Here is a 21435-nt window from a genome sequence, read left to right as displayed (position 1 = left end):
CATGGCATGGTGCAGTCCATGGGTTCACAAAGAGTCAAACTTGATTCAGCAACTGAACTGAACTGAACTGATGGCTTTTTCATGCTTACAGAGGGAGTCTTAATTTAGAAGTCTGGGAAATTCTACTCTGGACCATGTACTGTAAGACTCTCTAATGATTAGAAGTTACAGAGACAAAAACCAGAAAGCAAATGCTCGACGTGTCCAGAGGCCTTTGGGCCTCAAGTTGCAGAGTCCTGCTGCCTACAGTAGGTTGAAGGATGGACTGAGAGGGAAAACTAGAGCAAAGATTATTCACAGGTAAACCATGCTAACATGGCATGATAGTCCCTGGACAAAAATTTACAAACCACACAGTGCAAATAGACACCCCCACTCCAGTTACTTGAGATCATCATCTCTGGAGCCTCAGCTGGGGCCCAGTCATCTCCAATGAACAGCAATAAGAGTTTCTGGATTCCAAGGCACCAGCTCCTGGGACAGGTGGGCTGAGGGGTCAAATCTTGAAGGCGATTCAACCACAACCCTGAGCTTCCAGGGCTTTTCCAGAACATAAGTTGGGAGAGTTGAAGGCTGAGTAGCAGTATAGCTTCTGGCCCCCAGCAGCAAAAGCACAGCCATAAAAAAAAAAGCACAGGTCATAAACTCCGGTGGGATGAGGGATCTGGGGGCACTGCCATTTTCTAGCATGCTTGCATCATCACCAAAGTAACAAAAGCTTTGAGTACAGATAAAGCTCATTGATTTAACTTCTTACTGCCTCCCTGGGATCTCATTTAAGGCCCCTGCAAAAGATAAGCCCTTTGCTCCTAAGAATCTGTTTACCAGTAGAATGAGGCCAAGTGTCAAAACCAAGTATTCGGACACATAAAAACACAAACTTACTAGAGTGCTTCTTTTTCAACTGTAACTGATTCATACATTAATATAATGTGGTAAAAGCAAGTAAAATCAAATCTGAGGCTTTCACATTAATTGAGGTTATTTAACTTTATTATATTTTAAAATCTGAAAACTGTAAAACAGTATTTATACAAACACCTGAGGACTGTTTAACTGGGCACAGCATCTTCACACAAACAATTTGAGAGAAGACATAGTTTAAATTAGAATTTTTGTCTTAAAACACAAAGTGAATAACATAGATGAAACCATCCTTTAAATAGAAGCATTCTCATATAAAGTACATTTGGTTTTCTAAAAAAGAAAATGTACATTCTTGCCCCTGGTGTACATTTTATTGGCATTTATAACAAATGGCTAATACTTTTAGCACAGAGTCTCATAGCTTATAAACATTACACCAAAGTTATACAAAGTAATAACAATTAACATATAGCACCATTTCCCCTCAAAAGTTCTAACTTTAAAAATAAAACCCAAAATGTTAAGTCAGAATTAATGCATCTTCCAATATTTAGCAGAATAAATGGCTCAGAACTAAGCAAATTAACTAACAACATTGCATAGGACAGAGAACTTCCCTGTATGGAAACCAATCTATGGATTGTTTCTTATCCCCTGAAGACTAAGCTGAGAGGTACTAGTGATAGCAAATGATGCAAATATTTTTTCAGAATAAAAACATCCAACTATATAAATAGTTCACCATTACCTCTGTGGCAATGCAAAGTGCCATATTAAATTCAAAAAGAACAGGTTAACTTGTTTGAATACCTACAAGTATAGAATAATATATAAATACAGTATTGAATTCATATGAGGAATAAACATAGACAATAAAATATATATATTTTAAAATTTGGGCACAGGTGTCTTCATGTAAGGGCTTCCCTGATAGCTAAGTTGGTAAAGACTTCACCTGGAATGCAGGAGACCCCGGTTTGATTCCTGGGTTGGGAAGATCCACTGGAGAAGGGATAGTCTTCTTCATATAAAGATGTGAGAAAGAATCCCAAGTTAAATGTCTAAGCTTAGAGAAAATATGTAAAGTTTTGAAATAACAGGTATTTCATTGAAAAAATTTAATTGGATTCCATCAAAACCACCCTTATAGTATAATATCTCCTGCATAGAACAACCACTCTGTAATTGTTCAAAATTCATCAGAAACTGATAAAAACACTTTATGAAAGTTATAAGCTTGTTTTTTCTTTAAATATGAACAAATACAACATATAGAGAAATAGTAACAAAAGGAAGATAATTTATATGGCTATTCCCTTTCAGGAAACTGATAGAACACGAACAGAACATTGCAGTAACAGACAAAGTATTTGAGAAAGAGATGATATCTATAGTTGCATCTTTAAATTTTCTTCTAAGGAAAACTTCGCATGAATTTCATTAGAGAGCCTGTCAGTCCCTGATACTTTCCCCTTTGGGATTTAGCTGTTTTGGTTTTACATATAAACATTAACCAAAATCAAAGGTGTTTATTTGTTTCCTGCATGAAGTGTATTTGTAAACTCTACAATAAAATAATAAACAAAGACAAAGAACTGCCAATTTGAATATGCTAATACTAACATGTTAATGGCTTTTAAAGAAGTAGACTGAACTTATAATATAGTTCTGCAATTCTGGATATAATGTGGTTTTAGAGGAACTGTCTACAAAACAAAAAACTGCTATGAGAATAAAAATACTTTTAAATTAAAAGTTATCAAAACAACTGAAAATTATGTCTAATCTAAACTTATATATTTTTTCAATTATATTTTCCTTCTTTAAGTTTTTCAATATAATAACATAACTTTAAGGCTGGCCCCAGTTTCAGCCCCATATACTTCATAATCACATCACTTTTGAGTAGTAGCAGAGCCTTCCCATCAATTTCCTATAGAGAGAAATAAATTATAATTATTAACACTGATTTCACATTTTGTCAAGTTACTTACATATAAGAACATGTCAACAGAGAGTAGCTGTACATTCTCAATATATATTCTCTGAATATGCATTTATTTCCCGAAAACTATTAAAAACATAACTTATATGTGAAATATCATTTGAAAATTTCTAAATTCACTTCAAATTTTAAGAAAAAGGAAACTTAACCCAGTATCTTTGAAAAATGGCCTTAGCATCAAACTATCTGATTTTAAAAACTATGTGTTGAATAAAATACCACATATCTATGACAAAGGGTAGATAGAAAATTATGAATTGTGGAAATGAATTTCAGATGGTCATTAACTTAGAAAGGCTAGGAATGTATGTCAGCATTAATACAAACTGTAAATGTGCTAAACAGTGTTGTCTTCATGTTGAAAGCTATTCACTTAGTTATATGAAGCTAATTAGATGCTAAAACATATTACTGATTTTCTTACAATATGAAAAAGGATACAAAAGGATACATTTGGTCATGAATTTGACTTGTTAGAAAAGACTAAAAACATTATTTAACAGACACAAGGTATCCTCCTAATACTATTTATTTGCTCAATAAAACAATTTACGTTTTGGAAATATGTTTGATTTTCCTGAGTTCCTATTTAAAATAAAGCTGCACTTAATCTTATACAGTTGCTGGATTCATCGGACATCATAATAAGAAGGACACCATGTTACAAAGGTGGTCACTCCCTCCTACTCACAATCCCGGGGCCAAGCAGGGAGCAGGTGGGGAGGAGGATCTTTGTAGCTGGTCTTACAAAGGAGAAGACACCTGAGAGTGGCCATGCTGAATCATCTTCTCTTGCGAACTCAAAGACGTGTAGTATGTTAGGTGCTTGGGTACCCATTTAAAGCACAGATCCACCCTCTACCCTTTAAGGATCTGACTTTGGGCAAAGTAAACTCTCTCAAATATGGAAAAATCAGTTGATAGGGTTCCCCCACCATCCACACTAATCAGTAACCAACTGAAGGGCCTGCAGAGAGATAATTCAAAGTCATTACAGCTGGAAAACTGGATCAAAAGATACATTACATGTTGCCTGAAGAGGTCAGCAAGGGGGCCTGATTTCTGAGGATCTTTGTGTTTCATAAACTGTATCACTTCATCCACAGACCAGGTTGCAGGGTCCTTAGGGAAGCCTTGCTTCAGGACACTGGGGTCAGGTACAGCTATATAACTTGGAGCTTCAATTGGAGGGAAAAAAGACAAATCATACTTGACCTGATCATTATTCTGAAAGAAAAGATGTTAAGCAGGGAATAATTTTATCATTCCTGGAATATTCTGTGAAGTACCCCAGCATGGACCCAGGATTCCAAAGGTAAAATCTAGTGAAAGCCTAGATAAAGATGACCTGAGGATAGCTACCCAAGAATGTCCCACTTGACCTCCCCTAAACAACAAAAGCAACTTCAGAATGTACCCTAGAGTTTCAAGGATGATAATGCAGACCAAGCAATCCAAGGCCTCTTTGGCCACAGGCAAATACAGAAAAAGACCTGTAACTAAGGTTAAATCAAGGTTAATCTAAGCTAACCTATTTCTCTCTTCCTTTAGGTATTTTCAAGAATTTCTCTCAATCTTCCTCCTCTCAAGAAAAGACTCAAGACTAGGTTTGAGTCTTTTACTAGCTAACTGCAATGAAAATCCCCAGAATTTACAGTTTTATAACTGTTTAAATTAATTCACTTTAATCAATAAATTTTCAATAAAACGTATTCTCTCTTGAGAACCAAATTAGTTCTTTTACTGAATCTCTCTCATGTATTCAATAAGGATTATTTTTAGCATCAATTTATTCTTTAAACTCGTCTCTCAAGGCTTAAATGCTTACTTGAATTTTGAAGAAAACAAGATTATTTTGTACTTAGCTAGGTCAGAAGCAACTTTAACATTATACTGAATACCTCTTTCAAATTTCAATGCATAGTGATAGATATTTTGGTTGAAGGTTTATATATTTAAAAAGAAATCAAAACATGAAATAATTTAAGTGCTCATACCTCAAAAAGTTACAGCTGTGCTATTCACTAAGTTGTACTCAAAATTTCTTTCTGTCCAAACACATATTCATTTCCTCAACCACAGTGCCTAACTCTCTAAAGTTAGTATATGATAACAGAAGCTGGTTTGGTGCTTTGCTAGAAAGATTTATTTCTCTAAACAAAGACCATCAACACAAATTTGATCTTTTCGTGTGTGTGAATTACTCAAAAGTGAACCTTTTCTTTCCTGTCATTTGTGCTCTAGCCATTTTAGGGGTATTTTGGGTATTCACCCAAGGAAAGGGCAAAGAAAACAGAAGATGTAAGAACTTGCAATGGTAAATTTTTGGTGTAGCTCAGAATTTTATATATTTTCTTTTTAAATATCATAACTTTGATGTGAAATAAAAATTCTTTACTAAAATCTATCCTACTTTCTCCTTGAGAAGGAAATGGCAACCCACTCCAGTACCCTTGCCTGGAAAATCCCATGGACAGAGGAGCCTGGTAGGCTACAGCCCATGGGGGTCGCAAAGAGTCAGACATGACTGCGAGACTTCACTTCAATCACATCCTACTTTCTACTTGTCAGAAATAAAAATGCTTGTCTACCAAGAAACGCTGCTGGGTTGTATCAACTCAAGTAAAAATGATGATGATACAGACCATGCCATGCCTAAGGCATTCTAACAATTCAGACAGAAAAGTCTTCTCCTTTAATTCAAGACAGACTCAATTTAATATTTAAAAAATTACTGGCAAGGCTAATCATACCTCTAAATTAACATATTTTTGTGGGATTTTTGATTTCTGTCATCAGAATCTGGTATGGTTATCTCTTGAATAACATGTAACTTGTTTTACAGATTACTACAAATAAACTATATGTAAAAATAGGATTTCTGGTATAAAATTATAATTTTGTATTAAAAATAAAACAGCTGTGAGCCCACCTATCTCTAATCTACCATGGAAAAATACTTTAATTGGGCCCATATCTTCAAGACAATCAGAGAAGGTTATAAACATTACATTAGTAGTATTATTCACATAATTATATGAAAAATAATTAAAGTCCAGTCATGCTCTTCTCCTTAATGGCTCTGTCTTATATACACTAGAAGATCAATAAATATTTCATGTATAAATGAAATGAAAGTGACTTGATTTTATCCCAGATGATACTGAATTTCTTTCCTGTAATAAAAATCAACAATTTGTTTCATTCAAATATTGGGGTGGGGCAGAGCAGGGCAGGAGGTTGTGTGAGCATCATCAGAAATCAAGGTAGACTCAGCTTTAAGTAACAGTTCCAACACCTTAAGGAAAATAAAGTGAAATGCTTACCTATTCTCTGAAGATGTACAGCCCTGGAGTCAGAGTGCCTGGACTGGCCAAGCCACTTTCTAGTTGGGAGACCTTAGTTAAGCGACTTCTCAGATTTCTCACCTGAAAATGTTTACCAGCACCTACATCTCAAGAAACTGTTGTAAAGATGTAATGCATGAAGCAATGTAAAATAAAATATTATGTGCTGGCACATAATATCAGATGGTAATGAAGATGATGATGATTTTATTACTATTAAGTAACGTTATTACTATTAAGTCTTTCCACACCTAGGAAGACTAGAAGCTAGCATCCTCAAACCCCAAAACAGGCTACTTTGGCATGGTAGTGTTAGACATACACTTGCAAGTGAGATTCAGCATTAGAAATAACCTTTAGAGCCTTCTTCTAAGAAGGCCTATCTTCATACGCTCATATATTGTGAAAATATCTAAAAACTTACGATACACTACCCCTTTATAAAATGAACATCTATCTTTAGACTCTTTACAAAAATCACTCCAAAACCAGAGACAATCTATATGGGGTATATGAGATGGGAGTGACAATATTAAATGTGTCAGAGCATGTGTACAGATAATATCCATGATAAAAGGCAAGGGAGTGAGTTGATTCCTACTTTCTTTACTCCTCAACCTTGCCTAAATGTCTATCTGGTGAAAAAAGACAAAACACTTATTCTCTCCACCCCAACATCCTTAATCTTTAAAAGGGTACAGCATAGAGCTATCTTTGCACACGGAAGGCTGTTCTGGCTCTTTCTAAATGAGTGGTAGGATGCTGTATGGTTTATACACATCATGCTCTCCTGCTGGGTATGAGGGAATGACTGAGAGTGTGGAAAACAGGGGAATGGCTGCAGCAACAGGATGCCAGAGCCCAGAGCCACGTACAGGCTGGGGCCAGGAAAGGTCTCAAGAGGGACAAGGAAGGGAGCACATCAGAATGAAGAGGGAGTGCATCCTTCCAGGCCTCAGAGTCACGTGAGGTTTGTGAGTCCAGACAGTATCCAAGGAAATGATAAACTACAATGGAATGAAAACCAATAAAATGAGAAGTCTCTATCAGAAACATGATTGGTGATCCACATCCCCAGAAACAGTTCCGTAATGCCATGAGGATTAGAGCATCTGCAGCAGCTTGGAACTGACAATGATGTGAAGGGGAAGACTCTTACCTCCTCAATTTTGGCAATTTCTCCAATGTGATAAACTCTCAGGGGATGATGTGGGGCATGGGAACCTTAAGGGGAAAGACAAACCCATCGGATGAGAATCACTGTTTTGGAAAATACCTTCACTTTCCCTCTGCATTTCAAATTCAACTTCAAGCTGATTACTCTTGATAGATGATATGGTCTCCACCACTTTGGGGCTTGAGGTGCATGGCATACTTTGAGAACCATTCATGGAGACTGGAGTATGAGTGCTTATAGGATTTTTTCTGGCAGGACTCAAAGAATTTGCTGAACTAAGTGGTGACTTCTTGGACTCTTCAGAAAACTTTCCCTCTTTGGCCATGCCATCTTCCTCGGAAGGTAATACTTCCTCTACAAGGAAAAAAAAATACAAAGGCAATAAGAAAAAAGACAAAGGCAATTATCTCCAACAGACTTACAGTTTGAATGCTACTAAAATGTCAAAAATCCCCTAATTGGCAACAATAGTTCACTTAAGCCATGTTATAATGAACTACAAACCTCTAACACAGAGCACATGGCCATCCCCTTCTTGATGTTTATAGTAATGGACACTGTCCTGAAATCCAAATTGATTCTAATGACATCATCTATTTTTCTCATAACTAACCCTTGCCAGTCTTGCCACCAAGACTATGAACACTTCACTAAAACATTTATTTTTACAAATACAGTTCTTCACAACTATTTGTTATAATACAGTTACACAATTGGTTTCTAATATTTGCTTACTACTTGGGCACTTAAAAAAAACTTTCACTGGAGAAATGTTTTAGATTTTCCTATTCCTCTTTCTATAAAGCTTTTAGCAATACAAAGCTGAATGGGAAATGCTGCTATAATTGTTTTTTTTTTAATCTAAAGAGAAATGACAACTGTGAGTTTCTTAAGGGAATGAACTGCTCAACAAAGCTGCCAAAGTAATAGCTAACTGCCAAACGGATTTGGGGAAATATACTCCCCTATTCCCAACACCAACATTCAACAACATACATAAGTGATAGCAGAGTGACTTTTCTTCCCACTCTTGCAATATGTAACTAATGTTTACCTTTAGAGGCATGCACTATTATTTTGGGTTGCTTAGGAGAGAGAGGAGCAACATAAGGCAGAGGTTGCTCAGAAGGTCGTTTGGTGATTTTCTTTTCTGTTATATCTTCTTTTACTGTTTTCAAAAAGAGAGATGTCTTTTGTAACTAATATACTTAAGCATTTTCATATCAACAGCATAAAACACTTGTTTGTACATCATTTGCCTGCTATAACTTCATCAATAATCAATCATTTGTTTATGAACAAGATGTGCTCATTTCATGCTATTAAATATTTCAGTGATACAAGGGTTAAAACCATTATATCTAGGCTTCCCTTATTCTAGGGTCATCGTATCTTTCTAACTCTCTCAGGCAGCAGTGAGGCAACTAAAAAGGCCTGAGAAAATTGCTCCCATGAACAACAAAGGTTAAGAATTCAGAGAAGTTAGAGTAAATAGAGTACAAAGAACACTCCATTTTATAGGTAACAATCCTGGCCTAAGGCTACTCTTACAACAATTCTACTGCTTACTTATCATTCAACCAAATGCATTTCTTCTTAAAAGATCATTCTTTACGGCATAATCCTGAAATGAATCAATATTTTTATTTAATCTCCAACTAAAAGGAAAAATAAAGTACAATAAAAATATATAAAGTAGGATAATAGATCTTCAGAAAGGAGAGAGATTGCAATGAGAAAGTACCAAAGTCAAACTTCACCTAGTTAAAAATAGCTAAGGGTCAGGCATGTCCCTTAAAAAGATCTGATAAGTCATTTTTAACCATCCAGTTACTGACTGATTACGAATGAGTCTAAGAGTGCTCTCGACATTTGATTTTATTTTTAATCATCAACTACAAAATCAACAGGCAAAACATATTTCAGTGAATAAGATGTATTTCTACAATTAGGACTGTTAAATTCTAAGAAAAGAAATAACTGACTTTTATCATACCAATTTACCAATACAGCAGATGACCACCGTTATGGCAGAAAGTGAAGAACTAAAGAGCCTCTTGATCAAAGTGAAAGAGGAGAGTGAAAAAGTTGGCTTAAAGCTCAACATTCAGAAAACTAAGATCACGGCATCCGGTCCCATCACTTCAAGGCAAATAGATGGGGAAACAGCGGCTGACTTTATTTTTCTGGGCTCCAAAATCACTGCAGATGGTGATTGCAGCCATGAAATTAAAAGATGCTTCCTCCTTGGAAGGAAAGTTATGACCAACCTAGATAGCATATTAAAAAGCAGAGACATTACTTTGCCAACAAAGGTCCATCTAGTCAAGGCTATGGTTTTTCCAGTGGTCATGTATGGAGGTGAGAGTTGGACTATAAAGAAAGTTGAGCACCGAAGAATTGATGCTTTTGAACTGTGGTGTTGGAGAAGACTCTTTGAGAGTCCCTTGGACTGCAAGGAGATCCAACCAGTCCATCCTAAAGGAGATTAGTCCTGGGTGTTCACTGGAAGGACTGATGTTGAAGCTGAAACTCCAATACTTTGGCCACCTGATGCAAAGAGCTGACTCATTTGAAAAGACCCTATTGCTGGGAAAGATTGAGGGCGGGAGGAGCAGGGGATGACAGAGGATGAGATGGTTGGATGGCATCACTGACTCAATGGAAATGAGTTTGAGTCCATCACGGGGAGTTGGTGATGGACAGGGAAACCTGGCATGCTGCGGTTCATGGGGTCGCAAAGAGTCGGACACGACTGAGTGACTGAACTGAACTGAACTAAAAGTATACAGTTTCTAGTTTTCTATAGATATTTACTTCAGAATTATAGCAAGATCAGAAAAAGTCTTTACTTATCTTTTACTTACAACATTATAATATTTTATGAAGCTAGTATATGGTCTACTATCTGGGATTGATGCAAACATAAAATTGATTCTTGACTTCTGTTTCTGGGTACTCTAGTGAGCTAAGGCATGAAACTGTTCCTGCAGAGTAACTAGAAAAAGCCAGATAATTTACAAAGTACTTTAAAAGTCATCATAGAGAGGCACGTCCTAGATGCCTGATTAAGGACTTTCCACTCCTTCATAAATATAATGACAGCACTGGCAAAATCAACTTCTTCAAAATTCTGGATATTAACAAAAGGCTTGAGTGAGTGAAAGTCACTCAGTCATGTCTGACTTTTGTGACCCCATGGACTGTAGCCTGCCAGGCTCCTCTGTCCATGGAATTCTCCAGGCCAGAATACTGGAATGGGTAGCCATTCCCTTCTCCAGGGGATCTTCCCAACCCAGGGATCAAACCCAGGTCTTTTGCATTACAGGAGATTCTTTACTGTCTGAGCCACTAGGGAAGCCCAAGAATACTGGAATGGGTAGCCTATCCCTTCTCCAGGGCATACAACAACCAAAACACTGTTTATTCAAGAAAAATGGCTGAATCTCAGAAAGAACAACAAATTCTGTGACATTTTAGCTTCCCCCATCTTAATCTCAGTTTTTCAGCAGTTTTGCAAACCAACACCTTTGCAACTACAGTAGCTGTGAAAGCCAGCAGCCTAACACTAGAAGGGGCACAATGCATTTGGAATTCTACAAAAGCTCCACCCCCAGAGAACTGTCACTGAAAACCTCTGATCTCTGGGCTTGTTTTACTTGACTTAAATCAGAGGCTGCTCTGTGTGAACAGTCCTATCCCAAAAGCACTGGTCAAAAATTAAACTAAATCAAAACCCAAAAAACCACAACAGTGGCAAATGTTTAGCAGTGAAGCTCCCTGAGGTAGGATTACCAGTTGGGGCTGACAAAAAGCTTGACCAAAAGAACTGGAGAATGAGATGTCCATTTAGGGGACTTAGAAAAGCACTGAGATATTCCTGCAAATCTATAAGGCCGTATGTATGTGCATGGCTCTATGAATGCTTAGTGAAGACTTTAGAAGGCCCTAATCTTTCATTTTTTGACACCTTTGAAGCTCTGCACAGGAGTGTTGAAGGTAAGTTTCAACACACACACACACACACACACACACACACAAACCCTTGACAAAGGCTGGAAAATATACTGGTTCTGGGCACTAAGGAAAATCCCTGTCCAATCATCAGCTGACCACTAAGCTAACTGAACAGATGTCAGTAGCCACATATAACAAAATTAGCTCAGGAAAAGTCATTAAATTAGTCCAGTAAAGTCTATAAAAGAAAAAAACAAACATCACCAGCAACAACAGACCCTAGGAAGGAGTAGGGAGCCTGATTTTCAGAGTTGCTGCATTATATTACTTTTAAATTTCAATTAAAAATTAGGAGACATGCAAAGAAATGGAAAGTATGGCCCATACATGGTGGTGGTGGTGGGGGGAGTCAACAGAACCTGCCTCTGAGCAAGCCGAAACATTGGACTTACTAAGCAAAGATATCAAATCAGTTATTTTATATATGGACAAAGAACTTTAAAAAAAATCATGTCTAAAGAATTAAAAGAAAGTATAAGAACAATGTCTCACACTATTGATAAAGTGATAAAAAATTATTAAAAAAAAGAACCAAATAGAACTTCAGGACTTGAAAAGGTAATAAATTAAAAAAAAAAAAATACACTACGGGGCTCAACAGCAGATTTGAATTATCAGAAGAAAGAATCACCAAATTTTGAAAAAGGTCAATTGAAATTAGTCTGAGGAACAGGACAAAGAAAAGACCATCACAGCACTGTAAAGCAATTATCCTCCAGTAAAAAAAACTTTTTTAAAAAACAGGAAATGAGGGTGGTCTTGTCCAATCTGACTCCAAGATTTGAGGAGTTATGCAGTACACAGTAGCTGCATAAATCCCATTACTAAGTAACTGTTGTTATTTAAGAATTAAATAAAAATATTTTTCTTCAAAAAAGAAGAAAAAATGAACAGACCTCAGAGACCTGTGGGATATCAAAGATCAAGCAATACCAAAATACACATAATGAGAGAGTCCTGGAAGGAGAGGACAGAGAATAATGAACAGAAAGACTATTTGAAGAAATAATGTCTAAAAGCTTCCCAAATTTAATGAAAACTATTAATCTGTATAATCCAAAAAGCACAAAAATCTCCAATTGATAAACTCAAAGATATCCACACCTAGAAAAAAACAGTCAACCATCAAAAGCAAGATGAAAGATGATACTGAAATCAACAACAGAAAAGCAAATCATCACATACAAAGGATCCTAAACAAGACTAGCAACTGACTTCTCATCAGAAACTACAGAGGCTAGAAGGAAGTAGAAATATATTCAAAGCACTGAAACAAAAAGATGGTCAACGAAGAATTATATATCTAGCAAAACCAACCTTTTAAAAATGAAGGAGAAAATAGGAAATTCTCCATAAAGAAAATTTGAGAAAAACTCTCATTTGTCTCATTTGTAGAGAGCTACCCTATAAGAAACACTAGAGACTCCTTAAAGATGAAATGAAAATAGACAATACCTTAAATCTACATTAGAAAAAAAGAGTACCAGTTTAAAATGTATAAAATTTAATCTGTATGACGATAATAGCACAAAGAAGGGGGCAGGAAATAAAGTTATGCTTCAGAAAAGTTTTTGCATAATATTAAAATTAAGTTGGTATTAACCCAAACTAGACTGTTTTAAATTGAGATGTTAATTTTAATCCCCAAAGCAATTAAGAAAATAACTCAAAATATAGAGGGGTGGTCCCAAGATGGCAGAGGAATAGGATGGGGAGACCACTTTCTCCCCCACAAATTCATCTAAAGATCATTTGAATGCTGAGCAACATCCACAAAACAACTTTTGGATGCTGGCGGAGGACACCAGGCACCCAGAAAGGCAGCCCATTCTCCTCGAAAGAAGGTAGGACAAAATATAAAAGACAGAGAGACGAAAGAGTTAGGGACCAAGATCTGTCCTGGGGAGGGAGTCATGAAGGAGGAGAAGTTTCCAAACACCAGGAAACCCTCTCACTGGTGGGTCGGTGGGGAGTTTTGGAATCTCAGAGGACAACAAAACTGGGAGAAAAAAAACCCCCACAGAATATATGCCTAACCGCCACTCTCAGTGGAAAAATAGCCCAGACACTCACATCAAGCCACCAAAGAGTGGGGGCTGGACAGGGAGGCATGGGCTGCATGCTTAAGGTAAGGACTGGGCCTGAATGCCCTGAGGACAATCTGAGGGAGCTAACATGAGATAGCAACCCAAACTGTGGGATAACCAGAGAGAAAAAAAAGAGAACTTTCCCACAAAAGACTCTAAACTAACACGCAGCTTGGCCCATTCGCAGAACAAAGGATTGAGTGAATACCAAAGGAGAGCTAGCTGCTGCATACAGGCCCCTCCCCTACCAGAGCCAGACAAGCAGATGTGAGATAAACAGAGCTGGAAGGCAAGGGGCAATCTCAGCCCCAGAGACTGGTATCCTCCACCAAGCTGTGAGCAGGCTCCCACTTGCTAACCACATCTTCCTGGGATCCTGGATGGTTGACATCTGCCAGGAGGGTTGCAACCTGAGATCAGCTCCCCAGATGAGACACACAGCACAACAAAGACAGTGCTCTTGCGGCACACCAGGGAAACCGAGCAGCCAGGACCTGGGAAGTGATTAAGACACACAGCCCAACTGGGACAGTGTGCTTGCCAAGCACCTGGTTGCCTGAGCTGCTCAGACCTGGGTAGGGCACAAAACGCATGCCCAACAGAGTCTGTGCCCTTGTGGAGAACACAAAAACCTGAACCTGAGCAGCTTAGACCTGGGAAGTGCAGGAAACGCAGGGCTCACTTTGGACAGTACCCCTGCAGAGCAAACTGGAGCCTGAGCAGTGTAGACTGGAAAGCACACGCCACCCTGAGCTGGGGCAAACCCAGTGTGGTCCATACATTGCGAGCACTCGCCACACATGCCCATGATATTTGTTTGCAGTGTTACTCCCTCCCCACAACACAACTGAACAAGTGAGCCTAAATAAGTGACCACCTTCGGCCCCTAGTCTCAGGGTGGAAATTAGACACTGAAGAGACTTGCAAACAGAGGAAGCCAAAATAAACAAAGAAGAGGGAACTGACAGGTGCAACATACTAAAACCCTACAGTTAACACTGACTAAGCATTGGAAGGGGCCTATAGACCTTGAGAAGAAGTATAAGCTGGAACAAGGAACTATCTGAAACTGAACTGACCACACACTGCCCACAACAGCTCCAGAGAAATTCCTAAATATATTTTTACTATTACCATTTTTTAATTTTAGCTTTTTTATTTTTAAGTGCTTTATTGCTACCTTAATTTTCATTTTTATAACCTACTACTATCATGCAAAAAGAGACTCTATTTTTAAAGCAAATTTCATATATATATTTTTTATAATTTTTATGATTGATTTTGTCTTGTATTTTTAATAGTGTATTTCTGAGAGGCTAATCTCTACACTAGGTTTTTAATCTTTGCTTTTTGGTATTTGCTATCATTTTGTACCTTTAAGAATCTAATCTTCAATAACCATTTTCACATAGGGGTGTGATGACTGGCTTCATTGCTCTTTCCACTTCTGACTCTCCCTTTTCTCCACCAGGTCACCTATATCTCCTCCCTCCCACTTGTATTCTCTACTTAACTCTGTGAATCTCCCTGGATGTTTCAGGCTGTGGAGAACATGTAGGGAACTGATAACTGGTTAGATTGGTCTCTCCCCTTTTGACTCCCCCTCTTCTACTCCTGGTCACCTCTATCTCCCTCCTCTCTCTTCTATTCTCTATGTAACTTCATGAACCTATCGGGATGTTCCAGACTGTGGAAACCACATAGGAAATTGATTACTGCCTACATAGCTCTCTCCCCTTTTGACTCCCCCTCTTCTCCTGGTCATCTCTACCTTTCTCCTCCCTCTTCTCTTCTCCATGTAACTCTGTGAACCTTTCTAGGTGTCTCTCACTGTGGAGAATTTTTTCACCATTGACCTACATGTTTTATCATCTGTGCTGAATGGATGGAGAAGTCTTGAGGCTACTGTAAGAATAAGACTGAAAGCCAGAGGCAGCAGGCTAAAATCCAAAACTTTGGAACTCCAGAAACTCCTGATGCCAGGGAACATTAATAAATAAGAGCTGATCCAAAAGCCTCCATACTTACACTGAAATCAAGCTCCACCCAAGAGCCAACAAGTTCCAGAGCAAGACATACTACGCTAATTCTCGAGCAATGGAGGAACCCAACTCTGAGCATTAAAATACAGGCTGCCCAAAGCCATGACAAATCCATACACACCTGAAAACTTCACTAATGGAGACTTCATTGCACTGCAGAGAAGAGAGATCTAGCTTCATCCACCAGAACACAGATGCAAGCTCCCCTAACCAACAAACCTTGACGAGCCACTAGTCCAGCCTCACTCACTGGGAGCAAGCGCCACAATAAAGAGGAACCACAAACTTCCAGCCTACAGAAAGGCCACCCCAAACACAGAAACGTAAACAAAATGAAAAGGCAAATAAATACTCAGCAATAAGGAGCATGATAAACGCCCATTAAACCAAACCAAAGATGAGGAGATAGGGAGTCTACCTGAAAAAGAATTCAGAATAGTAATAGTAAAGATGATCTGACATCTTGAAAACAAAATGAAGTTACAGATAAATAAACAAGAGACAAGGATTGAGAAGATGCAAGAAATGTTTAACAAGGACCTAGAAGAAATAAAAGAGAGTCAATATATAATGAATAACACAATAACTGAAATCAAAAGCACTCTGGAGGGAACCAATCGTAGAATAACTGAGCAGAAGAGAGGATAAGTGAGGTGGAAGGTAGATTGGTGAAAATAAATAAAGCAGAGAGGAAAAAAGAATTAAAAGAAATGAGGACAACCTGAGAGACTCTGGGACAATGTTAAACGCCCCAACATTTGAATCATAGGAGTCCCAGAAGAAGAAGCCAAAAAGAAAGGGCATGAGAAAATACTTGAGGAGATAATGGTTGAAAACTTCCCTAAAATGGGGAAGGAAATAGCCACCTGAGTCCAAGAAACCCAGAGAGTCTCAAACAGGATAAACCCAAGGCAAAACACCCCAAGACACATATTAATCAAATTAAGGAAGATCAAACACAAAGAGCAAATATTAAAAGCAACAAGGGAAAAGCAACAATAACACACAAGGGGATCCCCACAAGGATAACAGCTGATCTTTCAACAGAAACTCTTCAAGCCAGAAGGGAACGGCAGGACATACTTAAAGTGATGCAAGAGAAAAACCTACAATACAGATTACTATACGGAACAAGGATCTCATTCAAATAAGAAGGAGAAATCAAAAGCTTTACAGACAAGCAAAAGCTGAGAGAATTCAGCACCACCAAACCAGCTCTTCAACAAATACTAAAGGATCTTCTCTAGACAGGAAACACAGAAAAAGTTTATAAACTTGAACCCAAAACAACAAAGTAAATGGCAACGGGATCATACTTATCAATAATTACCTTAAATGTAAATGGGTTGAATGCCCCAACCAAAGAAAAAGACTTGCTGAATGGATACAAAAACAAGAACCCTATATGTGCCGTCTACAAGACACCCACCTCAAAACAAGGGACACACACAGACTGAAACTGAAGGGCTGGAAAAAGACATTTCATGCAAATGGAGATCAAAAGAAAGCAGGAGTAGCAATACTCATATCAGATAAAATAGACTTTGAAATAAAGGCCATGTAAAGAGACAAAGAAGGACACTACATAATGATCAAAGGATCAATCCAAGAAGATATAACAATTATAAACATATATGCACCCAACATAGGAGCACCACAATATGTAAGGCTAAGGCTAACAAGTATGAAAGGGGAAGTTAACAGTAACACAATAATAGTGGGAGACTTTAATACCCCACTCACACCTACGGATAGGTCAACCAAACAGAAAATTAGCAAGGAAACACAATCTTTAAATGATACAATGTACCAGTTAGACCTAATTGATATCTACAGGACATTTCACCCCAAAACAATGAATTTCACCTTTTCCTCAAGTGCACACAGAACATTCTCCAGGATAGATGACATCCTGGGCCATAAATCTGGCCTTGGTAAATTCAAAAAAAAGAAATCATTTCAAGTATCTTTTCTGATCACAATGTGGTAAGATTAGATGTCAACTACAGGAGAAAAACACAAACATATGGAGACTAAACAACATGCCTCTGAATAACCCACAAATCACAGATTAAATCAAAAAAGAAATCAAAATATGCATAGAAACAAATGAAAATGAAACCACGACAAGCCAAAACCTATGGGATTCAGTAAAGGCATTGCTAAGGGGAAGGTTCATAGCAATACATGCTTCCCTCAAGAAACAAGAGAAAAATCAAATAAATAACCAAACTTTACACCCAAAGCATCTGGAAAAAGAAGAAATGAAGAACCCCAGGGTTAGTAGAAGGAAAGAAATCTTAAAAATAAGGGCAGAAATAAATGAAAGAGAAAAAAAGGAGACTATAGCAAAAATCAACAAAATTAAAGCTGGTTCTTTGAGAACATAAATAAAATAGACGAACCATTAGCCTGACTTATCAAGAAAAAAAGGGAGAAGAATCAAATCAACAAAATAGAAATGAAAATGGAGAAATCATAACAGACAGCACAGAAATACAAAGGATCATAAGAGACTACTATCAGCAACTATATGACAATAAAACAGACAACTTGGAAGAAATGGACAAATTCTTAGAAAAGTATAACCTTACAAAACTGAACCAAGAAACAGAAAATCTGTTAAGACTCATCAAAAAGCAAGGAAATCAAAACTGTAATCAACAATCTTCCAACAAACAATAGCCCAGGACGAGATGGTTTCACAGGTGAATTCTCCCAAAAGTTTAGAGAAGAGCTAACATCTATCTTACTCAAACTCTTCCAGCAAATTGCAGAAGAAGGTAAACTGCCAAACTCATTCTATGAGGCCACCATCACCTAATACCAAAACCAGACAAAGATGCCACACACACACAAAAAAAACTACAGGCCAATATCACTGATGAATATAGATGCAAAAATCCTCAACAAAATTCTAGCAAACAGAATCCAACAACATATTAAAAAGATCATACATCATGACCAAGTGGGCTTTATCACAGGGATGCAAGGATTCTTCAATATTCGCAAATCAATCAAGGTGATACATCGCGTTAACAAACTGAAAGATGAAAACCATATTAATTATCTCAATAGACGCAGAGAAAGCCTTTGACAAAATTCAACATTCATTTATGATAAAAACCCCCAGAAAGCAGGCATAGAAGGAACAAACCTCAACATAATAAAAGCCATATATGATAAACCCATAGCAAACATTATCCCCAATGGTGAAAAATTGAAAGCATTTCCCCTAAAGTCAGGAACAAGACAAGGGTGCCCACTCTCACCACTACTATTCAACCTAGTTTTGGAAGTTTTAGCCACAGCAATCAGAGAAGAAAAAGAAATAAAAGGAATTCAGATTGGAAAAGAAGAAGTAAAACTCTCACAGTTTGCAGATGACATGATTCTCTACATAGAAAACCCTAAAGATTCTACCAGAAAATTACTAGAGCTAATCAATGAATATAATAAAGTTGCAGGATACAAAATTAACAGAAATCCCTTGCATTCCTATACACTAACAATGAGAAAACAGAGAAATTAAGGAAATGATTCCATTCAACATTGCAACGAAAAGAATAAAATACTTAGGTATAAATCTACCTAAAGAAACAAAAAGACCTATATACAGAAAACTATAAAACACTGATGAAAGAAATCAAACAGGACACAAATTCATGGAGAAATAATACCATGTTCATGGATGGGAAGAATCAATATAGTGAAAATGAGTATACTACCCAAAGCAATCTACAGATTCAGTGCAATCCCTATCAAGCTACCAATGGTATTTTTCACAGAACTAGAACAAATAAATTCACAATCTGTATGTACATACAAAAAACCTCAAATAGCCAAAGCAATCTTGAGAAAGAAGAATGGAACTGGAGGAATCAACCTGCCTGACTTCAGACTATTCTACAAAGCTACAATCATCAAGACAGTATGGTACTGGCACAAAGACAGAAATATAGATCAATGGAACAAAATAAAAAGCCCAGAAATAAATCCATGCACCTATGGACACCTTATCTTTGACAAAGGAGGCAAGAATATACAAATGGAGAAAAGACAATCTCTTTAACAAGTGGTGCTGGGAAAACTGGTCAACCACTTGTAAAAGAATGGAACTAGAACACTTTCTCGGAGAAGGCAATGGCAACCCACTCCAGTACTCTTGCCTGGAAAATCCTATGGACAGAGGAGCCTGGTAGGCTACAGTCCATGAGGTTGCGAGGAGTCAGAGACGACTGAACGACTTCACTTTCACTTTTCACTTTGATGCACTGGAGAAGGAAATGGCAACCCACTCCAGTGTTCTTGCCTGGAGAATCCCAGGGATAGAGCAGCCTGGTGGGCTGCCGTCTATGGGGTCGCACAGAGTCGGGCACGACTGACATGACTTAGCGCAGCAGCAGCAGCAGAACACTTTCTAACACCATACATAAAAATAAACTCAAAATGGATTAAAGATCTAAATGTAAGACCAGAAACTACAAAACTCCTAGAGGAAAACATAGGCAAAACACTCTCTGACATAAATCACAGCAGGATCCTCTATGACCCACCTACCAGAGTAATGGAAATAAAAGCAAAAATAAACAAATGGGACCTAATTAAGCTTAAAATCTTTTGCACAACGAAGGAAACAACACAGAAGGTGAAAAGACAGCCTTCAGAACGGGAGAAAATAATAGCAAATGAAGCAATGGACAAAGAATTAATCTCCAAAATATACAAGCAGCTCATGCAGCTCAATACCAGAAAAGTAATCGACTCAATCAAAAAATGGGCCAAGGAACTAAACAGACATTTCTCTAAGGAAGACATACAGATGGCTAACAAACACATGAAATGATGCTCATCACTTATCAGAGAAATGCAGATCAAAACCACAATGGGGTACCATCTCACACCAGTCAGAATGGCTGCTATCAAAAACTCTACAAACAATAAATGCTGGAGAAAAAGGAACACTCTTACACTGTTGGTGGGAATGCAAACTAGTACAGCCACTATGGAGAACAGTGTGGACATTCCTTAGAAAACTGGAAGTAGAACTGCCATACAACCCAGCAATCCGACTGCTGGCCATCTACACCAAGGAAACCAGAATTGATAAAGACACTTGTATCCCAATATTCATCACCGCACTGTTTACAATAGCTGGAAATGTAAGCAACCTAGATGTCCATCGGCAAACGAATGGACAACAAAGCTGTGGTACATATACACAATGGAATATTACTCAGCTATTAAAAAGAACACATTTGAATCAGTTCTAATGAGGTGGACCAAACTGGAGCCTATTATACAGAGTGAAGTAAGTCAGAAAGACAAACAGCAATACAGTATATTAACGCATATATGTGGAATTTAGAAAGATCGTAACGATGACTCTTTATTTGAGACAGCACAAGAGACACAGATATAAAGAACAGACTTTTGGACTTTGTGGGAGAAGGCGAGGGTGGGATGATTTGAGAGAATAGCATTGAAACATGCATATTACCATATGTGAAACAGATCACCAGTCCAAGTTCGATGCATGAAACAGGGCACTCAAAGCCAATGAACTGGGACAACTCTGAGGGATGGGATAGGTAGGAAGGTGGGATGGGGGTTCAGTATGTGGGACACATGTACACACACCCATGGCTAATTCATGTCAATGTATGGCAAAAATCACTGCAGTATTGTAAGGTAATTAGCCTCCAATTAAAATAAATAAATTAATTAAAAAATAGTAAATAGAACAAGGAAATTACAATGGCACACAAGAAAACATCTATTTAAAACAAAAGAAGGCAATAATGGAGGAAAAGAACTCCCCCCTCAAAAAAGACACATACAGAAAACAAATATCAAACAGTAGATGCAAATCCTACCTTATCAGTAAGTATAT

General features: G+C 37.7%; 1 protein-coding gene across 5 annotated transcripts in view; it reads right to left on the bottom strand.

The window, feature by feature from the left end:
* Positions 1–975: 975 nt before the first annotated feature.
* Positions 976–21435, bottom strand: part of SCML2 (Scm polycomb group protein like 2) — a 115458-nt gene continuing 94998 nt past the window's right edge. For all 5 annotated transcript variants that reach the window (XM_081564665.1, XM_081564666.1, XM_081564667.1 and 2 more), the window contains 4 exons: positions 8451–8564; positions 7496–7750; positions 3899–4050; positions 976–2800 (listed from right to left, as the gene is read on the bottom strand). In XM_081564665.1, the coding sequence (XP_081420791.1) occupies positions 2672–2800; positions 3899–4050; positions 7496–7750; positions 8451–8564 (650 nt within the window). In that variant the 3' untranslated portion in view covers positions 976–2671. The remainder of the gene's footprint in view (positions 2801–3898; positions 4051–7495; positions 7751–8450; positions 8565–21435) is intronic.

Source organism: Giraffa tippelskirchi, chromosome X (assembly GCF_054371585.1).
Source record: "Giraffa tippelskirchi isolate mGirTip1 chromosome X, T2T-mGirTip1v1.2.pri, whole genome shotgun sequence".
In the NCBI taxonomy this organism is placed as follows: Eukaryota; Metazoa; Chordata; class Mammalia; order Artiodactyla; family Giraffidae; genus Giraffa; species Giraffa tippelskirchi.
Note: the sequence above shows the minus strand (reverse complement) of the source record. Positions and strands in the feature narration are given on the sequence as shown.